Below are 17,499 nucleotides of genomic sequence, written 5' to 3'. Positions count from 1 at the left end.
GATGCTAACCCAACTCATCTGTGGTCACCCTACATGGATAGTGAAGAGTATAATTTCTTACTGGGCAAGTCATGTTTATTTACAATTCTGCAAAAACATTTACAACAGGAGACCTATGCTATCACCTCCCGGAATCCTACTATTCTTAAGGCCTTCCTACCACTTACATGCTCTGATTCCAGACAAACCACTGTTCTGTTTGGATCATTCCAAGAGTACAAAAAGTGCGAAGTTCTTCAAGGGCAAACATTTACTTAGTAGCTGTTTTCAAGACGTTTGGATTGCAAAGAAGGCAGGAAAGCAAACACAACAGCTTTTTGGTATCAAGAAGCAAGAGCTCATACTCTCCTCCCCTCTTCCCTCTCAATCCTCTTGTTATCTTCCTCCTCTTCTTTTCTTTCTCTATCTTGCTCTCTCTCCCCCTTGCTCCATAAGGATATCTTCTACAGCAACAGATTGCCTGCCACCCCTCTCTCGATCTCAAGAAAGTAAAAGCGAGGGAGTTTTTTACTGAGCAGGCGTAGGCCAGGTGATGAAAGAGATGGCCCTCTTATACAGCTGCTATGCTCTGGGACAGACATAGGGTAAATTATGTAAATGATGTGGCAGCTAAAATAAGATAGGTACAGAAGTCCTTATTCTATAACGGAGTTCCCCTCCCACACCGACACACAAAAGACCCAGAAAGCCAGAATGGGGTGGAATGTGGGTGGGGCATTATCTATCCCATGGGAGATTTCTCGGAAACAGATCTCTGACTCTGGGGAGACGGCAGGTGTGTGTGTGTGTGTGTGTGTGTGTGTGTGTGTGTGTGTGTGTGTGTGTGTGTGTGACAGAGAGAGAGAAAGAGAGAGAGAGGAAATAGATAACGGATGCACCAGAGCCTCTTGTCATTGCAGACGAACTTCAGATGCGTGAGCCACTTAGTGCATCCGGCTTTTCATGGCTACAAGGATATGGAACCCGGGCCTTCAGGCTTTGCAAGCAAGTGCCTTTAACCACTGATTCATCTCTCCAGCCCCGGGAAACCTGGTCCTGATCTGGAATCTCCAAGTGCATCTGTAATGATGGGATTGCCTCTGGAGTTAGGGGACACCAGAAAGGCAGGCTATGGAGAACGGACCTCACTTGAAGACATCACACGTCCAGGAGTGGTAAGAAAGGGAGCCCGACCCCCCTGAGCCCTCCAGCAGCCGGCGAGGAGGAAACCCCAGGGAGGAGGGACGGACCCGGCGCGCCGCCCCAGGCCCCCGCCCAGCCGGGCCGGCTGTCCCCGCGCAGGCGCAGTGGGGCCGCGCTTCCGCTCCTGCGCGCATGCGCCGCTCGGCCCGGGCTCCGGAGCCGGCTGCGGCGCTGTCGGCGGAGGAAGTTTCCGCTCTGCACTCCACCCCGGTAGCAGCTCGGCTGCGGGGACCGACAGCTTCCTCCCGTGGCTCCGCAGCATTCGCCGCCGCTCCAGCCGGATCATGGGGTTACCCAAGGGTCTCCCGGAGGTGAGGACTTGGCGTGACGGACACGCCGGGGTTCCCGAGGAGAGGGCCGGTGTCGGGTGCGGGCGGGCGGCGCAGGGCCTGAGGGGCGGCGGGGAGGGAGGGGGCACCCCCTTGCCTTCCTCAGGTGTGTCCCCCGCGCTGAGCACCGTGCAGGGACGTGCTGGCCGGTCAGCCTGCGCCGACAGGGTGTCGCGGCTGGCTGGGGGCAAACTTGAGCGCTTCCCGGGTCTCCCCGGGCGGCGAGGGCTGCTCCGCCAGCACCCCTGCCCCATGCCTCGCGGGATCCCCGGGGCTCCCCATCTTCTGCTTCCTGGGAGCCCCCGTCCACCCCCCGCGCTGCAAGACTAGCTTCGCAGGGGCTGAGGCTGCTGCTGCACGCCGAAGTCACGGGACACGAGCCACGACCGTCCCGGCTCGGGGTGTGCAAAGGGCGGTGACCTTGGGACGCCTACCCCACCTCTCCGAGCCCGTCGGCTTCCCATCATCAGCCTTCTGCTGTCAGGAGGGACTGTCAACCCTCCCTGCGTGGATACCACCCGGGCTGGGGCGGCGGGAGAAAGTTAGGAAGCTGTGGAGTCCAAGTTAGGAATATCCCCCCCCCCCATTTCTCTGGTGGTGCTGTGTGACCTGGCAGATATATCACTCCTTCCCCAAAGATAGCGGGTGCCTTCCCAGGCGGGACTGTGGTTAAGTCCTCGTTGATCCTATAGACAAGATCATCACTGATCCCTGGATTTCCACGTTAGCTACAAATAAAAGCAAAATGAATTCTTTTTTTTTTCTTTTTTAACTTGAAGCTGCAAGTATCAGTCTTTTGCAGATGTCTTTCCTCCCACTTGCTAAGCTTACTCAGAAGCTCAGTGTAGTGTACTGGATTCCACAGAGAAATAAGCACCCGCATGGCACCTGAACCCCCTTTCTAGAGTTGGCAAGGGGGCCTCATTCGTTGACATGCCTTCTAGCCCATTCATACCTGCATGTGATCAGTCTTGCCTGTCTGTAAACCTCACAAGTCCTTCCAAGAATATTGGGCTGGAGAGATGGCTTAGTGTTTAAGTGCTTCCCTGTGAAGCCTAAGGACCTTGGTTCGAGGCTTGGTTCCCCAGGACCCACGTTAGCCAGATGCACAAGAGGGCGCACGCATCTGGAGTTTGTTTGCAGTGGCTGGAGGCCCTGGTGCGCCCATTGTCTCTCTTTCTCTCTCTGTCTGTTGCTCTCAAATAAATAAATAAAAATAAACAAAAAAAATTAAAAAGAAAAGAATACATCTTCAGCCTTCATCCTACTAATTGCAGAATGGCTATGTTCTGTGTCCTGATGAGGATGGAGCAGAGGAAGGACTACACAGTCATCCATGTGCTCCCAGACTGTCCGTCCCTGTTAGGGTTGCTTTAATTACATTTAGCAAGTGTAGTGTTCAGGTGTGATGTCAAACTTCACATGCCTCTCTCTCTGACTTCATCAGGGTTTGTGAAGAGTGGGATCTGGGCTGTGATATTTGAAGTTTTCTTTGCCACTTTTTCATCCTAGTCTGTCCCTTCAGTTTTTCTTGGCCATAGCGGTTTGAATGAAATGTCCCCCGTAGGCTCCTGTGTTCTGAATACTTGGTCCTCAGCTGGTGGCATGTGGGGAAAGTTTAGGGAGCTTTGGGGCGGGGGGGTGGAGCCGTGCTGGAGGAGGTGTGTCGCTGGCAGCAGGCATTCCGGTTTACCAGGCTGACCTTACTGAGTGTGGAGGACCAGCTTGGTGCGACCACTTCCTTCCCTTGCTGTTTTGACAAGATAGACACTCAGTTGTTTGCCATGCTTTCCCCACCACCATGAGACCTCCTCTCAGAATTGTAAGCCAAGGAAGCTGCTGTGGGTGGAGTGTTTTCCACAGAAAGTGAATGCTGCATTGGCTTTTTAACATAGACTCCTATCTGCCCTTCCTGTTAGACCTTAAATCCTTCAAGATTTAAAAGAATGTCTTTCTGAGGTAATTGGTTTTATGGGTATGTTGTTGAACTGTCACTGAGCCCCAGGTGCCTGAGTTTGCTTTGTCATTGTTTTCCAAATCTTAAGACAGTTTTTGGCAGTTATGAAATCAGGGTGGATACAATCAAATTACTTTCAAAGCCTCTCACTAGTACAGTTAATTCATGTCGCCTGTGTGTGTGTGTGTGTGTGTGTGTGTGTGTGTGTGTGTATGTGTGTGTGTTCACATGTATGTGGGTGCAGATCCAATTGCATCAATATGGAGGCCAGAGGTCAAGGTCCACTGTCTCACTTCCTTGCCCTCCACCATATTTACTGAGGTAGGATCTCTTACTGAGTGCGGAGCCCATAGATTCTGCTACTGTAGCTGCTCATTTTGCCTCAGGAACCTGCCCGTCTTCACTTTTCCTGAGCACCCAGCATTTATGTGGGTGCTGGGGGTCTGAACTCAGGTCCTCATGCTTGTACAGGGAGCACTTTACTAAGCGAGCAATCTCTTACTCTCTCCCTCATATATTACATTTAATTTTTAAACACCTTTGTGTCTGTATGAAGGATAGCTTGATCTGACCCTTCTACCTCACATGAACTACAGTGCATGACATTTGGAAGTTTATTGGGCCTGGTTTAAGAGCCTGCAGTCATTCAGCATTGATAGTTTTGGTTTTAAGAGCTGGATATATTGACCAGCTAAGTAGCTTTTTAAGGCTTTAAGAAAGGGTATCTTTTCATTGTCTATGTACTAGCCTGTGGCCCTTTTCTGTTTGCATAGTGAATTTGGAATCAAACATCTCAACCCATTATTTTGTGCTCAAAAGCTGTTTTAGGGGCTGGAGAGCACAGCAGATAAAGGTGCTTTCTGGCGGAGACCACATAAGCCAGATACACAAAGTTATGCATGTGTTTGGAGTTTGTTTGCAGTTGCAGGATGCCCTGATGCACTCGTTCATATTCTTTCTCTCTCACTCACAAATAAAAAAAGTATTTGAAACAAAAGCAATTTCAAGCTGGGTGTGGTGGTGCACGCCTTTAATCCCAGCACTTGGGAGGCAGAGGTAGGAGGATCACTGTGACTTTGAGGCCACCCTGAGACTACATAGTGAATTCCAGGTCAGCCTGGGCTACAATGAGACCCTACCTCGAAAAACCACACCCACACAAAAATTAATTTCACAAATTATATTGGAAAAGTACAATTATACATTCTGGAGGAGAATGGACAAGAAGTATGGGCCATACATCTGCATATATCGCTTGTGAGTGTTCTTTGGACATACGCCGTGGTACAGGTGGTTCTCCAGTGATGTACTGCCCTTTTCTTGGAAGTATGTTCATACTAATGACTGAACACATGGGCAACTCAAGTTTTCTATCACAGTAGTCTTTTTATGTGCACTGGATGAATGCATGTATGTTCACATGTCTGTGTGGGATCATGTGTGTGGGTGCACATGGAGGCCAGAGGTTGGTGTTGGGAGGCTTCCTTTCTTGCTCCCCACCTTATTTACTGAGGCAGGGCCTCTCACTTGAACCCAGGGCTTTCTGATTCTGCTACTCTAACTTGACACCTAGCCCTGGAACCCCCTTCAGAGCACTGGGATTCCTGGCAGGCCACCACACCCACCTAGCACTTGTGGTATAGGGTGTAGAGATCAGGACTCCGCATGGCAAGTGCTTTATGCGCTGACTCATCTCCCTGGACCTGTATCTCTGAAGGGTTTTGTTGTCGTTTGTTTGTTTGTTTGTTTTCTTTTTCAAGGTAGGGTCTAACTCCAGCACAGGCTGACTTGGAATTCACTATGTAGTCTCAGGGTCGCCTTCAACTCATGGCGATCCTCCTACTTCTGCCTTCTGAGTGCTGGGACTAAAGGCATGAGCCACTATAGCCACCTCTGGAAGTTTTTAAAAAATACTTTTATTTTTCTATGAGCAGAAGGGGAGAGAGAAAGAAAATGAATGGGCACACCAAAGCTTTTTGCCATTGCAGATGAACTCCAGATGCATGCATCACTTTATGCATCTGGCTTTACCCATGTAAATACTGGGGAATCAAACTCAGGAAGGCATGTTTTGCGTGTATCCATCTTTAGCCACTGAGCCATTTCCCCAGCCCTCCACCTTATTTTTGGAGACAGGCTCTCTCACCAAACGTGGACCTTAGTGGTTCAGCTAGACTAGTTATTTAACAAGCCCCAGAGATCCTCCTGTCTCCACCTCCCCAGTGTAGGGGTTCCAGGTATATGTCCCTGTGCCCCACTTTTTTTTTAAGCTGGGGATCTTAACTTAGGTCCTCAGGCTTGTACAGCAAGCACTAATTGACTGAGTCATCTTTCCTGCCTTGAGGTTGCTGCTTAGTTTTATCAGTCACATGGGCTCTGCATAAAATAGTAATGTTGGATTGACTGTTTTATGCTGAGTTTTAGCCAGGGGAACATGTTGTATGGCAAATATATGTGCTTGGCAGCTTGCCATGGGAACTAGGATTTGAAGGTGATTTCTCACTGATCAGAGAATATCAAGGGAAAGGGGGTGTTGTAAACAGTTCAGATGGGAATATGCAGCATGTGTCAGGGTTTACCACAGCCTTGAGAGGAGGTAGAGGAGAAAAGTTACAGCCAAAGATCCAAATGCCAAGCCAAGAAACTTGGAGTCAATTTGACAGTTCATGTTGCTGTTGCAGTGAGGGCTGGGGGATGAATGGAAGAGGGTAATGTGAGAGCTTTGGCAAGGACTGAACAAGATGGATGTAAAACGCGTAGTAAAGAAAGGCTCCACAGGCACTGTTGCATGACAGAGTAGTCAGAGACAAGTGTGAGAGGGTGAACCAAGATACACTGGTGGGTTTTTATGTAGAAAGGTTTTTTTTTTCCCCCCAGAATAGGAGATGGAAGGAAAGGCAGTTCATGACAGTCAAAGTACTAGAATAGGACTGAAAGATGGTTTAGTGGTTAAGGCACATGCCTCTGAAGCCTAAGGATCCAGGTTTGATTCTCCAGGTCAGATGTAAGTCAGATGGCACATGGTGGCACATGCATCTGGAGTTCATTTCAGTGGCTAGAGCCCTGGCGTGCCCATTCTCTCTCACTCTCTCTCTCTGTCTCTCTCGGTAATAAGTAAATTAAAATGAAAATAAAATCTTTTTTTAAAGTTCCAGACTATGTAGATAGCTTTTAGCACTAGAAAAAAACATTAAAATAAGGGAGAATATGAATTTGCAGGGCATAGTAGCACATGCCTTTAATCCCAGCACTCCTGAGTCTAAGATAGGAGAATTGCCAAGAGTTCAGAGCCAATCTGGGCTAAAGATTGAGTTCCTGGTCAGCCTGGGCTTAAGTGAAACTCTGCCTTTAAAAAAAAAAAAAAAAAAAAAATCAATCAATCAGTCCTCACTCTTCTATTTTTAAGCCAATCCAATTAGGTGATGATAATTACCCTTTGATAAGTCTGAGTGGAGAGCCTTGCTTATATTTGCCTTGGAGACCAAAAAGGAAGTACACGAGACATACATATTGGGATTCTCCTTTATTCTTACTACTCTTGTCAGAAACTTCGTACACCTACATAAGTATAAAGTGTTTTGCTGTGTGTGTGGTGTGCTTGTTTGTGTATATGTGGGTACATGTGTGTGGAGACCAGAGATCAACCTTGGGTATCTTCTTCAGTTGCTCGCCACCCTATTTTTGAGACAGGATCTCTCACTGAACTTGAAACTTACCGATTTGGCTAGTCTAGCTCACCAGCTTGCCTCCCCCACTTGCCCATCCTCCTGCCTGCCTTCCGGGTGCTTGAATTAAAGGCACACACCATCACATTCTGTATTTAATGTGAGTGCTAGGGATCCAGACTCAAGTCCTCACACTTGCTTGGTGAGCACTTTACCCACCAAACCATCTTCCCAGCCCTAAAGTTTGTTTTCAAATACCTTTTCTGTAAGGAGCTTAGGGTTAAGTTGAAAAGCCTATTAAGAAGACCATGTGAGCCAAGCGTGGTGGTGTCACGTGCCTTGAATCACAACACTCTGGAGGCTGAGGAAGGAGGATTCACTGCTGTGAGTTCAAGGCCAGCCTAGGGCTACAAAATGAGTTCCAGGTTGGCCTGGGCTTCAGTGAGATTTGAAAAAGAAAAGAAAGGGAAAGGAAAAGCCATGTGTTAAAGGGTGGTAGCTTGTGCTTGTGATCTAAGCTAGGTGGGAAACTGAGGCAGGAGGATCCAAGTTTGATACAGCCCCAGAGCAATATAGCAAATCTGTCTCCCTTCCTCCCCCACCTTGCATGCATGATACACACATACACACACACACACACACACACACACACACACACGCATACACACACGGCATGGTGGGTCATATCTGTGACCGGCCTGAGCTACGTAACAAGTTTTAGGCTACTATCTCCCAAGACAAAAAGGGAAAAGGAAGGGGGAAAAAAATCATGTGTTAGAGAAGGATAACTGAACTGTGCTCTGATCTTTTCCCTGAATGCCTTGCTACCTATGTGAGGTCCATCCCTCCACATCATGAGTAACAGCTCACTGAAGACTGGGGAATTCATTCTTGGCAGTCAGAGCACAGTCCACATGCTTCTGTATGATGCTTGCTGAATTTCCATAGAGGGGGAAAATAAACAGCATAGCTATTCACCCAAAGTCACCTGCCTGTTGGCAATGCGTTTGTAGCATCAGAAGCACGTACTTGGTGTCCCTTTTCCCAAGATAGCTTTTACCAGTTACATTTGTACTTGTTCTAGGTAGAAACAAGAGAAGATGAAGAACAGAATGTCAAATTGACTGAAATTCTGGAACTCTTAGTTGCAGCTGGGTATTTCAGGGCAAGAATTAAAGGTCTGTCACCTTTTGACAAGGTAAGAGAAAGCCTTTTGACCACTATGTTCTTTCTTCTCAGACTGGCATAGCTAACCAAGGCAGAGAAAAGAGGAAGTGATTGCTTTTACTACTCCCGTCTTCATGTTTGTATTCTCCCTCATGCAGATCTGTCATGGACTTCAGATTTCCTAGTCGAAGAGTAATAAAGTCAATAAACTCAGTTGAACTTCTTTTCTTTTACTATTATTATTTTTTTGGTGTGTGTGAGCGTGGTGCACATGTGGGGGGGGGGGGTGCTCAACTAAGTGTGAAGGCCAGAAGTCAACTTTGGATAACCTCCTCCATCACCCTTGTCTTTGTATTACTGAGTCAGGGTTTCCCTCTTGAGCCCGGAGCTCGCTCATTCAGCTAGCCAGCTTGCCCCAAAGCTCCTTCCTGCTTGCTGTGACTACAGGCCATCATACATGGACACCAATGATTGGATATCTGGTCTTCACACTTACAAGCCAAGTGCTTTGTCCACTAAGGTGTCTCCCTAGCATTTTAAATTTCTTTTCTGTGTACAGAGTTTTAGGAAATGCAGACAGTTTCTCTTCAAAGGAACACACAGTTTCGATGGAAATTCGAAATTTTATGTAAAGAGTGGTTAATAGTTAACCCAAGTTGGCATGCTCATAAACAGTAGAGAGATAATGGCAATGCTTTGCGTTTAGAGGAGGGAGAATTCACTGTGGGACACAGTCTTTTCATTTGAGCAGAACCACAAATAATCAATGCACAGGACATAATAGATGTGGAGGACCCAGAGATAAAATAAGGGTGTTCCTTTCATAGAGGAGAGACATGTAAACCAACATGCATAGAATGAATTGTGTGTTGCTGTGGGTTAAGCATCCAGGAAAAACCACAAGATAGCTAGAAAATCTATGGGAAGCGAGCACTGTGTGTCCCAGGACATCACAATCCTAGCTGTGCGTAACAGAATCATCCTGGGCTTTTTGTAATGCACATGTCCAGGATTCCCCCATTGAATTTCTGGTTAGGTAAGTCTAGGCTGGAGGCCTTAAAACTTGTATCTTATTGGCCACTTAAGATACACAGCACAGGGCTGGAGAGATGGCTTAGCGGTTAAGCGCTTGCCTGTGAAGCCTAAGGACCCCGGTTCTAGGCTCGGTTCCCCAGGTCCCACGTTAGCCAGATGCACAAGGGGGCGCACGCATCTGGAGTTCGTTTGCAGAGGCTGGAAGCCCTGGCGCGCCCATTCTCTCTCTCTCCCTCTCTGTCTTTCTCTGTGTGTCTGTCGCTCTCAAATTAAAAAAAAAAAAAAAAAAAAAAAAAGATACACAGCACAGAGCCAGAAATCCTAAGCCTTGCTAACCGCATGTCTGGTCTGTGATTTCTGTGAATAAGGCACTTCTCGGAAACTATGTTAAGAAATCTCTCAGCTGACAGTGTCTCCTCCCTTCTCTAAGAATAGGATCAATGTATGATGCAATTATTTAATAATAATTAGAGTCATGGCTGGGGAAATAGCTCATTCTGTGAAGTTCATGCCTCGCAAGCATGAAGACCTAAGTTCCACCCCCAGTAACATTTAAATATACCAGGTATGTGGCATGTGTTTCTAATCCCAGTGCTGGAGAGGTAGAAGCAGGCAGATCCTGGAGCTTGCTGACCAGCCAGTCTAGCCTAACTAATGAAATTGAGGCCAATGAGAGACCCTGTTGCAAAGGAAGTGGGCAGCATTCCTGAGGATGACACTTGAGGTTGTCCTGTGGCTCCACACATACACCACAGAAGCCTATAAAAAAAAATAACAGCATATATGTAGTCGTATTAATAGCATTTCAAGCAGCCATGGGAGTCCAGTAGCTGTTGTATCAGACAGTGCCAGGTCAGGACATTGCCATCATTCCTGACAGTTGTATTTAACAGTGCTATTTTAGGTGAATTGCAGGTAGGGAGGACATATTCTCTCTCCAAAGCGAATATCATTTTGTGTGTTTCTTGGGTCTGTAAGAATCATTTATAATTTATCTACATTCTATTGCCCCTCCTTTCCCTGAACTTGAACAAGTATTTTCTTGTCTCCTCCAGGTTGTAGGCGGGATGACGTGGTGTATCACCACCTGCAACTTTGATGTCGATGTTGATTTGCTCTTTCAGGAAAACTCGACAATAGGCCAAAAAATGTAAGTTACTAAGGTTTGCCATAGAAAAACCAAAGGGACTTTTTCTTCTTCTTTTTTTGAGAGTAGGGGTCTTGCTCTAGCCCAGGCTGACCTGGAATTCACTAAGTAATCTCAGGGTGGCCTCAAACTCACGGGTGGGATTGAAGGTGTGCCCCACCATGCCTGGCTCAAAGGGCCTTTTTGATAGAGGCGGTTCTTTTTATTTTTCATCTTACCTATTTGTTTGTTTCTTTACTGAAGTAAGCTCTCATGTTTCTCAGGCTGGCCCAGACTTGCTGTGTAACTAAAGATGACTACCACCTCCTAGTGGTCACTTGCTCTCAGCACTGTGATGAGTTTTAAGTCCACAGTACTCACTGCCATCCGCAAAAGGAAACTTCTCTGACCAGAGCTAAGAGTAGCACTCATTTTTGGGCATAAACATGAACAGTTGGAGGGCAGTTTGATAGGTATCCATTATTAGAAATAGTTATTATTAGAAATGAACTATTGTAATTCTTTTCCTCAAGTTTCTAGGGTCTACTTCAGCACTTCTCCCAAAGGCATGAATGTGGATGGAAGCCAAGCAGGAAGACGAAAGGTCTTCTCTTACTAATGCCTGTGTGTAAGGCCGGGCTTCATTGCCCACCATCAAGAAAAGGCAGCATGGGCTCTTTGGTAGAGATTCCCCCTGAGGGTGCCCTGCCTAGTCTTTCATAGCTCACCAGGGTTTCACCTTTAGTCTCCTTTATACTTCCAGGCCTGCCATTGGACAGCTGTAACTTTTTAGAGGTCACTCTGTCTTAGGCCTCAGTCTCCATATATGTATGAAGTGTGTTATTTGTTACTTTTCTTATTGCTGGCACAAAAATGTCAAACAGAAGCAACTTAAGGAAGGAAGGGTTTGTTTTGGCTCAGAGATAGTGCTTATATTCTGTCATGTGCTTATATTTCTGTCAGAAAAGACATGGTGGCGGCGGCATGAAGCTGCTCATCACACTCAGACTGCAGTCAGGGAGCAGAGGGATAAATGCTGGTGCTCAGGTAGCTTTCTCCTTTCTGTTCAGTCCAGGGTCCCAACCCGTGGAGTGGTGCAACTGACAGGTGGGTCTTCCTACCTCAGTTAACCTAATCCAGAAAATCTCTTATAGACATGCCCACACATTTGTCTCTGTGACGATTCTAAATCTTATCAAATTCATAGTCATTGTAAACTACCACAAATTTATGATTTATGAGCTCAGATACATAGAGTTCTAACTCACTCTCTTCATTTTACTGAAGCATTACCCTTCCTCAAGAAGAAACACTTTGGATAGCATTAAAGATGATTTATACACTTGGGTGTGAAGCAGACATGGTACAGAAGTGAGGCAAGGAAAACTGTAGGGACAAAAAGCAAGCTGCCACATGGGGGAACTGGCCACAACATGCTTTGTTTTCCTAGATTGGACCACAAATTTGGCCCTGTGCTTTCTGTTAGCCAACAAAAGGGAAAAGGTGGCTAAGTTCCCCTCTTCACAGAAGATGAAGTTGGAAATGGCAAAAATTCTTGATGCTAAGGTAGAAGGGCATCTCTCAGGGCTCCTTATTAAGAACATTGTTCAGTGCAGTGATAGACACTCATTAATACCCGGCTGTAGATAGTGGGGCTCTGCATCCCTGCCCTCTGTCGCCTGAGACTGTGGCATCTTATTCAGTCACCTGCAGTGAGAGGCCCTTCCCAGGAGGCAGTGCATGGATCTGAAGCTGGCAGCCCTTCTCTCTTCCACTGAACCCAAACCAGATCTTAGTCTGTGATTTGGAGAAAAATCCAGATTTTCATTCTATGATTTTATTTCTGTGTCATATCATAACCTCTTTTGAAACTTTCAAATACTGTCAAAGGAAATGAACAAGGCTGATGTTTCTTCCCTACTCTACACTTTAGTTTTATTCCCTGGAAACAACAATTTTCAACATACAGACTCTTGATAGTGTTCTTTCGATATCACCAGCTACAGTATGTTTGCTCCATTAAGATATGATCAGAACAGGGCATTGCCTCATCCTCATTCCTCACCATGTTCCTCTTACCTTCCATCTTCAAGTTTGCATTAGCAGTTGGTTTTTCTATGGCTTCCTATATAATTTTAGTTGACTCACGAATCTAGTTCTCATTTTATTTTTTTTGCCTGTGGATTGTGTGGTGTGTATGTGTGTGTACATGCACATACATGCATGTGTGTGCATGTGTGGAGGTGTGCATCATGTGGTGGGGTGCAAATGCACCTGCGTATATGTGGAGACCAGTGATTAATGTCGAGTGTCTTCCTCAGGTGTTCTCCAGATACTTTTGGAGACAAGATCTTTTGTTGAACCTAGAACTCATGCACATGGCTAGACTAATTGGCCAGTGAGCCCTAAGGGTCCTCCTGTTTCTGCCTCCCCAGTGCTGGGATTACATACATGCATCATGTTTGAGACAAAGTCTCCCTTGTTTGCTGCTGGGAATAGGAAGGCCAGTCTCTCCTGGCCTGTGAGCTACGGGTTTCTCCTGACTCCCACTGCCCTAGAAGCTGCATCAAGCTTTTACCACTGAGCCCTTTCCCAGCCCAACATGTGCATGTTACTATTCAACCTTCACAGCAGTCTGGCAGTAGTTGGGACAGGGATTATTGCTCATTTTGGGTGAGACTATCAAACCAAAGATAGGTAATATGCCAGACATCTCAGTGGATGGTAAGGATGGAACTCTGATCCAGGTTGAGTCAGTCCTTTTCCAAGTGTTGACTGTAGAGGAAGAAACAGAACATTTGAGGAGCTGGAGCTGGGAGATGATTCTGTGGATAAAACATTTGCCATCTGAGCATGAGGACCAATGTTCAGATCTCTAGAGCTCATGTAAAATGATATAGTAGCATGTGTCTGTAACCCCAGCATCCCTACACTGAGATGGGAGGCAGACTCAAACACCCTCAGAAGTTTGTGGGCCCCTAACCTGGGAAACGTAGTAGTGAAAAAGAGACCCCGTTTCAAACAAGATGGAAGGAGAGGACCCACACCCCAGGTTGTCCTGTGTTCTCATGTGTACCATGGCATGCACATACCTGCGTGTCCCTGCACACAGACACGCTTGTGTGTGTATAAACATACACACGCACAATAACCAAGGAGTTGTCTGGGCATAGTGGCATGCATCTGTAATCCCAATACTCAAGAGGCAGGAGGATCACAGTTTTTAGGCTAACCTATGTATATAACAAGATTCTATCTCAGAAAAAGAAAAGGGGGGTGGGGAATAAAAGACCAGAGACCAAATCATCTGTCATGACGACTAGACATGTTAAAATCATGGGAGATTTTCTGGTGACCCCTGTAGTTGTTCCTTTTTCTGACATTAGGAAGCCCAAGGACCCACTTTGAGTGTGTCAGCAAGAAGCAGAGTGGGACTGGTAAATTTCCCTAAGAAGCCTTACTGACTTCCTTCCCTGCCCTGGCCAGCTGTTTCCTTCCGTGACTCCTTCTGACAAGATTAGCGCCTTGTGCTGCTCCCACGTATTGCTAAGTCCCTCTGGGCCTCCATGAAGAGACATGAGTAATCTGGCTCTGCAGAGAAGCCAGAGAGAACCAGCCTTCTATGAAGGCAGAGCATTGGGCTGCTTGTTGGAGTGGTTGCAGCCTCTGGATTTTCAGCTGTTGAACTTTTTAGTGAATTTGTAACCTATGAAGACCAATAATCTGATTCCACTAGATGGAGCTGTCCTCCTGCTGAATGGTACCAAAGAAAGGCCATGATGATCATGTGCCCTGTATGGTCTCAGAACCAGCAAGTTTGGAGTCAGGACAAGAGGACCATTTTAAATCCCATCTTTTCCTCTCACAGGCTTCAGAAAGATTAAGATGCCAGCAAGGGAGTGTGATGAAGATAAAGATCAAAATAAAAACTCAAGTTTATCAAAGTGAAGACTTAGTTCCCATGCCCCACCATGTCTGATAATACTTTGCTATTAAATTGTCCCATCCAAGCCCCAAGCAGAGCCATTCATCCATAGAGCTACCCACTGGGCATCTCTTGACAGAAAGCTCAAGAGCTATAGAGGGAGGTGGCTTTGTAAACAGGCCACAGGAGTAGCTGAGGGCCACGTGACACACTCCCCCCTCTTCCTGGTCTTTTGTGTGTGGGGGAGTGTGTGTGTGTGTGTGTGTGTGTGTGTATAGGTAAGTAAGTAGGTAGATAGATAGGTAGGTAGGTAGATGTGTATGTTGTGTGCATGTACAGAGGCCAAAGGAAGATGTTGGATGTCTTCCCATCATTCTTCTGACTCATTTCCCTGAGACAGAGTCTGTCCTCATCCCATTTTTTTCAGTCAAACTGACTGACCAGGGAACTCCAGTGATCCTCCTGTCTCTCCCCCTTGGTCAGAGCACTTTGGTCACAAGTTTGTGTGACCATGCCTGACTTTCTATAGGCTGCTAGGAATCAAACTCGGCCCTCGTGCTTGCGTAACAAGTGCTGTGCCTAATGAGCCATCTCCCCAGCCCCTCCCTTGCCTTTTTGTTGTTTTTGTTGTTTTCGAGGTAGGGTCTCACTCCATCCCAGGATACCTGGAATTCACTCTGTAGTCTCTGGATGGCCTTGAACTCACGGTGATCCTCCTACCTCTGCCTTCCAAATGCTGGGACTAAAGACGTGCGCCACCACACCCGGCTTCTCCCTTGCCTTTTAAATCAATCCTTTACCCTTCCTCTCATGGAAGAGAGGTGAAGAGGAGGAAGCAAAAGCGTTTTCTCCCTTACAGCTTCCTCCTGGGAGGTGGATGCCCTGGCCTTTGTGAACGTGTTTTGATGAGTGGGCAGTGATTTTGCCTTCTTTACACCCTGGGAAGCTACATTACAGATTACTTTCTTGGTGTGTGCTCCAAGACCATTTCCTGCTAGCTTTGCCCCTAGTCCATTTGTTCCTTAATCCTACGAAGATGAAGAGTTTTTTCCTAACATTCTGGGTACCTGGCACAGTGTCTGGTGATAGTTGCCTGAATAACATTTAGAAAAAAAAAAATTAAGAGCCAGGAGTGGTGGCTCACACCTTTAATCCCAGCACTCGTGAGGCAAAGGTAGGAGGAGTGCCATGAGCTCAAGGCACCCTGAGACTACATAGTGAATTCCAGGTCAGCTTGAGCTAAAATGAGCTTAAAAAGTAGGTCAATAAAACAAAATGGGAAAGGACATGAAACCGTGATAACTTTTGCCATGTGAAAATAGTACAAAGAATAATTGCCACCTCTAAACTGACATCACCATCATTTTGAAAAGAAACAAGTATTTTAGCATTAAAAAAGGTGGGGAGAGGGACTGGCATGGTGGTGCACACCTTTAATCCCAGCACTTGGGAGGCAGAGGTATGAGGATCCCTGTGAGTTCAGGGCCAGCCTGGGTCTACAGAGTAAGATCCAGGTCATCCTGAGCTAGAGTGAGATCCTTCCTTGGGGTGCGGGGAAGGTGGGGAGAATAAAAGATGGAAATGTTGGAGGCTCAAGGGCACAAAGCTCAGTTGTACTACTGTCACAGTTGGTTGGGAGAAACTTAGTCATGATCTGGCACTGGCTTGGTGGTGAGTGACCCAGACTGTAGAGATGTCATCAAGGTCACTCAGTGTGTCCTCACCCTGTGCTTGTTGCTTTTTTTCTGGACAGCGCTCTGTCAGAAAAGATTGTCTCTGTCCTGCCACGGATGAAGTGTCCACACCAGCTGGAGCCCCACCAGATCCAGGGAATGGATTTTATTCACATCTTTCCAGTTGTGCAGGTAAGGGCTTCTGTCCCAAGTGAAGAATTCCTGGTGCAGGTCTGGCTCTGGGCAGCTGGCCTGGAGCTTGGATCTGGTGGGTATGGGGTAGGTTTGATGCAGCAGAGCTGATTCTGAGTCGCTCTCAAAAAGCAGCTGGTACTTCCCTATGGATCTGCTGTGATCTGAGAATGGTCCCACCACTGCCTTGGCATGCTTTCACGGGAAAGAGACAAGAACTCTGTAAGCCGATTTGTTCTGGCCTCTTCCAAAGTACTGTTCAACTTCCTTCTTTCTTTCTTTTCTTTCACAATTCCCTATACTTGTTATGCTGCTTCTTAGCTATAGGACCTTTGTATACACTAGTTTCTTTGGCTGTTTTCTCTCCTTTTGTGTTCATGTTAATCCTTCAGATCTCAGTTTTATCAAATCTCTGTTTTGGGGCCATATGTGTGTGTATGCATGTGCATATCAGAGTTAATGTCAGGTATCTACTTAAAATATATATATATTTCTTACTGATTTGGGAGAGAGAGAGAGAGAGAGAGAGTGAGTGGGTGTGCCGGAGCTTCTTGTCACCACAGACAAACTTTAGATGCATACACCACTTTGTGCATCTGGCTTTATGTGGGTACTAATGAATCAAACCTGGGTGTGCAGGCATTGCAGGCAGACACCTTTGACTGCTAATCCATCTCTTTTGTCCAGTCAGGTGTCTTCTTCAGTTATTCTTTATCTTTTTTTTTTTAACTAAGTAAAAACTTCGTATGGACACATCATATGTTGGTACCATCATTTCCGTTCTCCCTTGCCCCCACGCCACTAAGGGCCCTTCTTGGTGGGATTGCTGGTATTCATCATGGAGTTATAAGTTACTACTTATAAGAGCAGCAGTCTGTCATTGTGAGGAGGGCTGTGTCTCTGGATAGTCCCCCCCACCCTGTGGCTCTTACATTCTTTCCACCCACTCTTCCACAAACTTTTCTGAGCCTTGAGGATACTAAAAAAACCAAAGCAGAAATCCAGAAGCTGCTGAGATGTCAACTCTGAAGTAGGATTATCTTATTTTTTGAGATAGGATCTCTCACTGAACCCAGAACTCACCGATTCGTGTAGACTACCTAGCTAGAAAGCCTCAGGAATCCTCATGTCTCTGCCTCCTTGGTACTGGGATCACAGACACATGCCACCACAACCAGTTTTTCTGTGAGTACTGGGTGTCTGATCCTGGATCCTCATGTGCAGCAAGTAGACCTTACTCACTAAGCC

The 17,499-nt window shown here is 46.5% G+C and overlaps 1 protein-coding gene across 3 annotated transcripts in view; it reads left to right on the top strand.

Moving 5' to 3' along the window:
- The first annotated feature begins 1,346 nt into the window (after positions 1–1,346).
- Positions 1,347–17,499, top strand: part of Ccdc93 (coiled-coil domain containing 93) — an 85,918-nt gene continuing 69,765 nt past the window's right edge. For all 3 annotated transcript variants that reach the window (XM_045149329.1, XM_045149327.1, XM_004659731.2), the window contains exons 1-4: positions 1,347–1,493; positions 8,218–8,331; positions 10,391–10,485; positions 16,140–16,251. In XM_045149329.1, coding sequence (XP_045005264.1) covers positions 1,467–1,493; positions 8,218–8,331; positions 10,391–10,485; positions 16,140–16,251 — 348 coding nt within the window. In that variant the 5' untranslated portion in view covers positions 1,347–1,466. The remainder of the gene's footprint in view (positions 1,494–8,217; positions 8,332–10,390; positions 10,486–16,139; positions 16,252–17,499) is intronic.

Source organism: Jaculus jaculus, chromosome 5 (assembly GCF_020740685.1).
Source record: "Jaculus jaculus isolate mJacJac1 chromosome 5, mJacJac1.mat.Y.cur, whole genome shotgun sequence".
NCBI lineage: Eukaryota > Metazoa > Chordata > Mammalia > Rodentia > Dipodidae > Jaculus > Jaculus jaculus.
The sequence above is the reverse complement of the archived record's forward strand: the minus strand, read 5'-3'. Positions and strand labels throughout refer to the sequence as shown.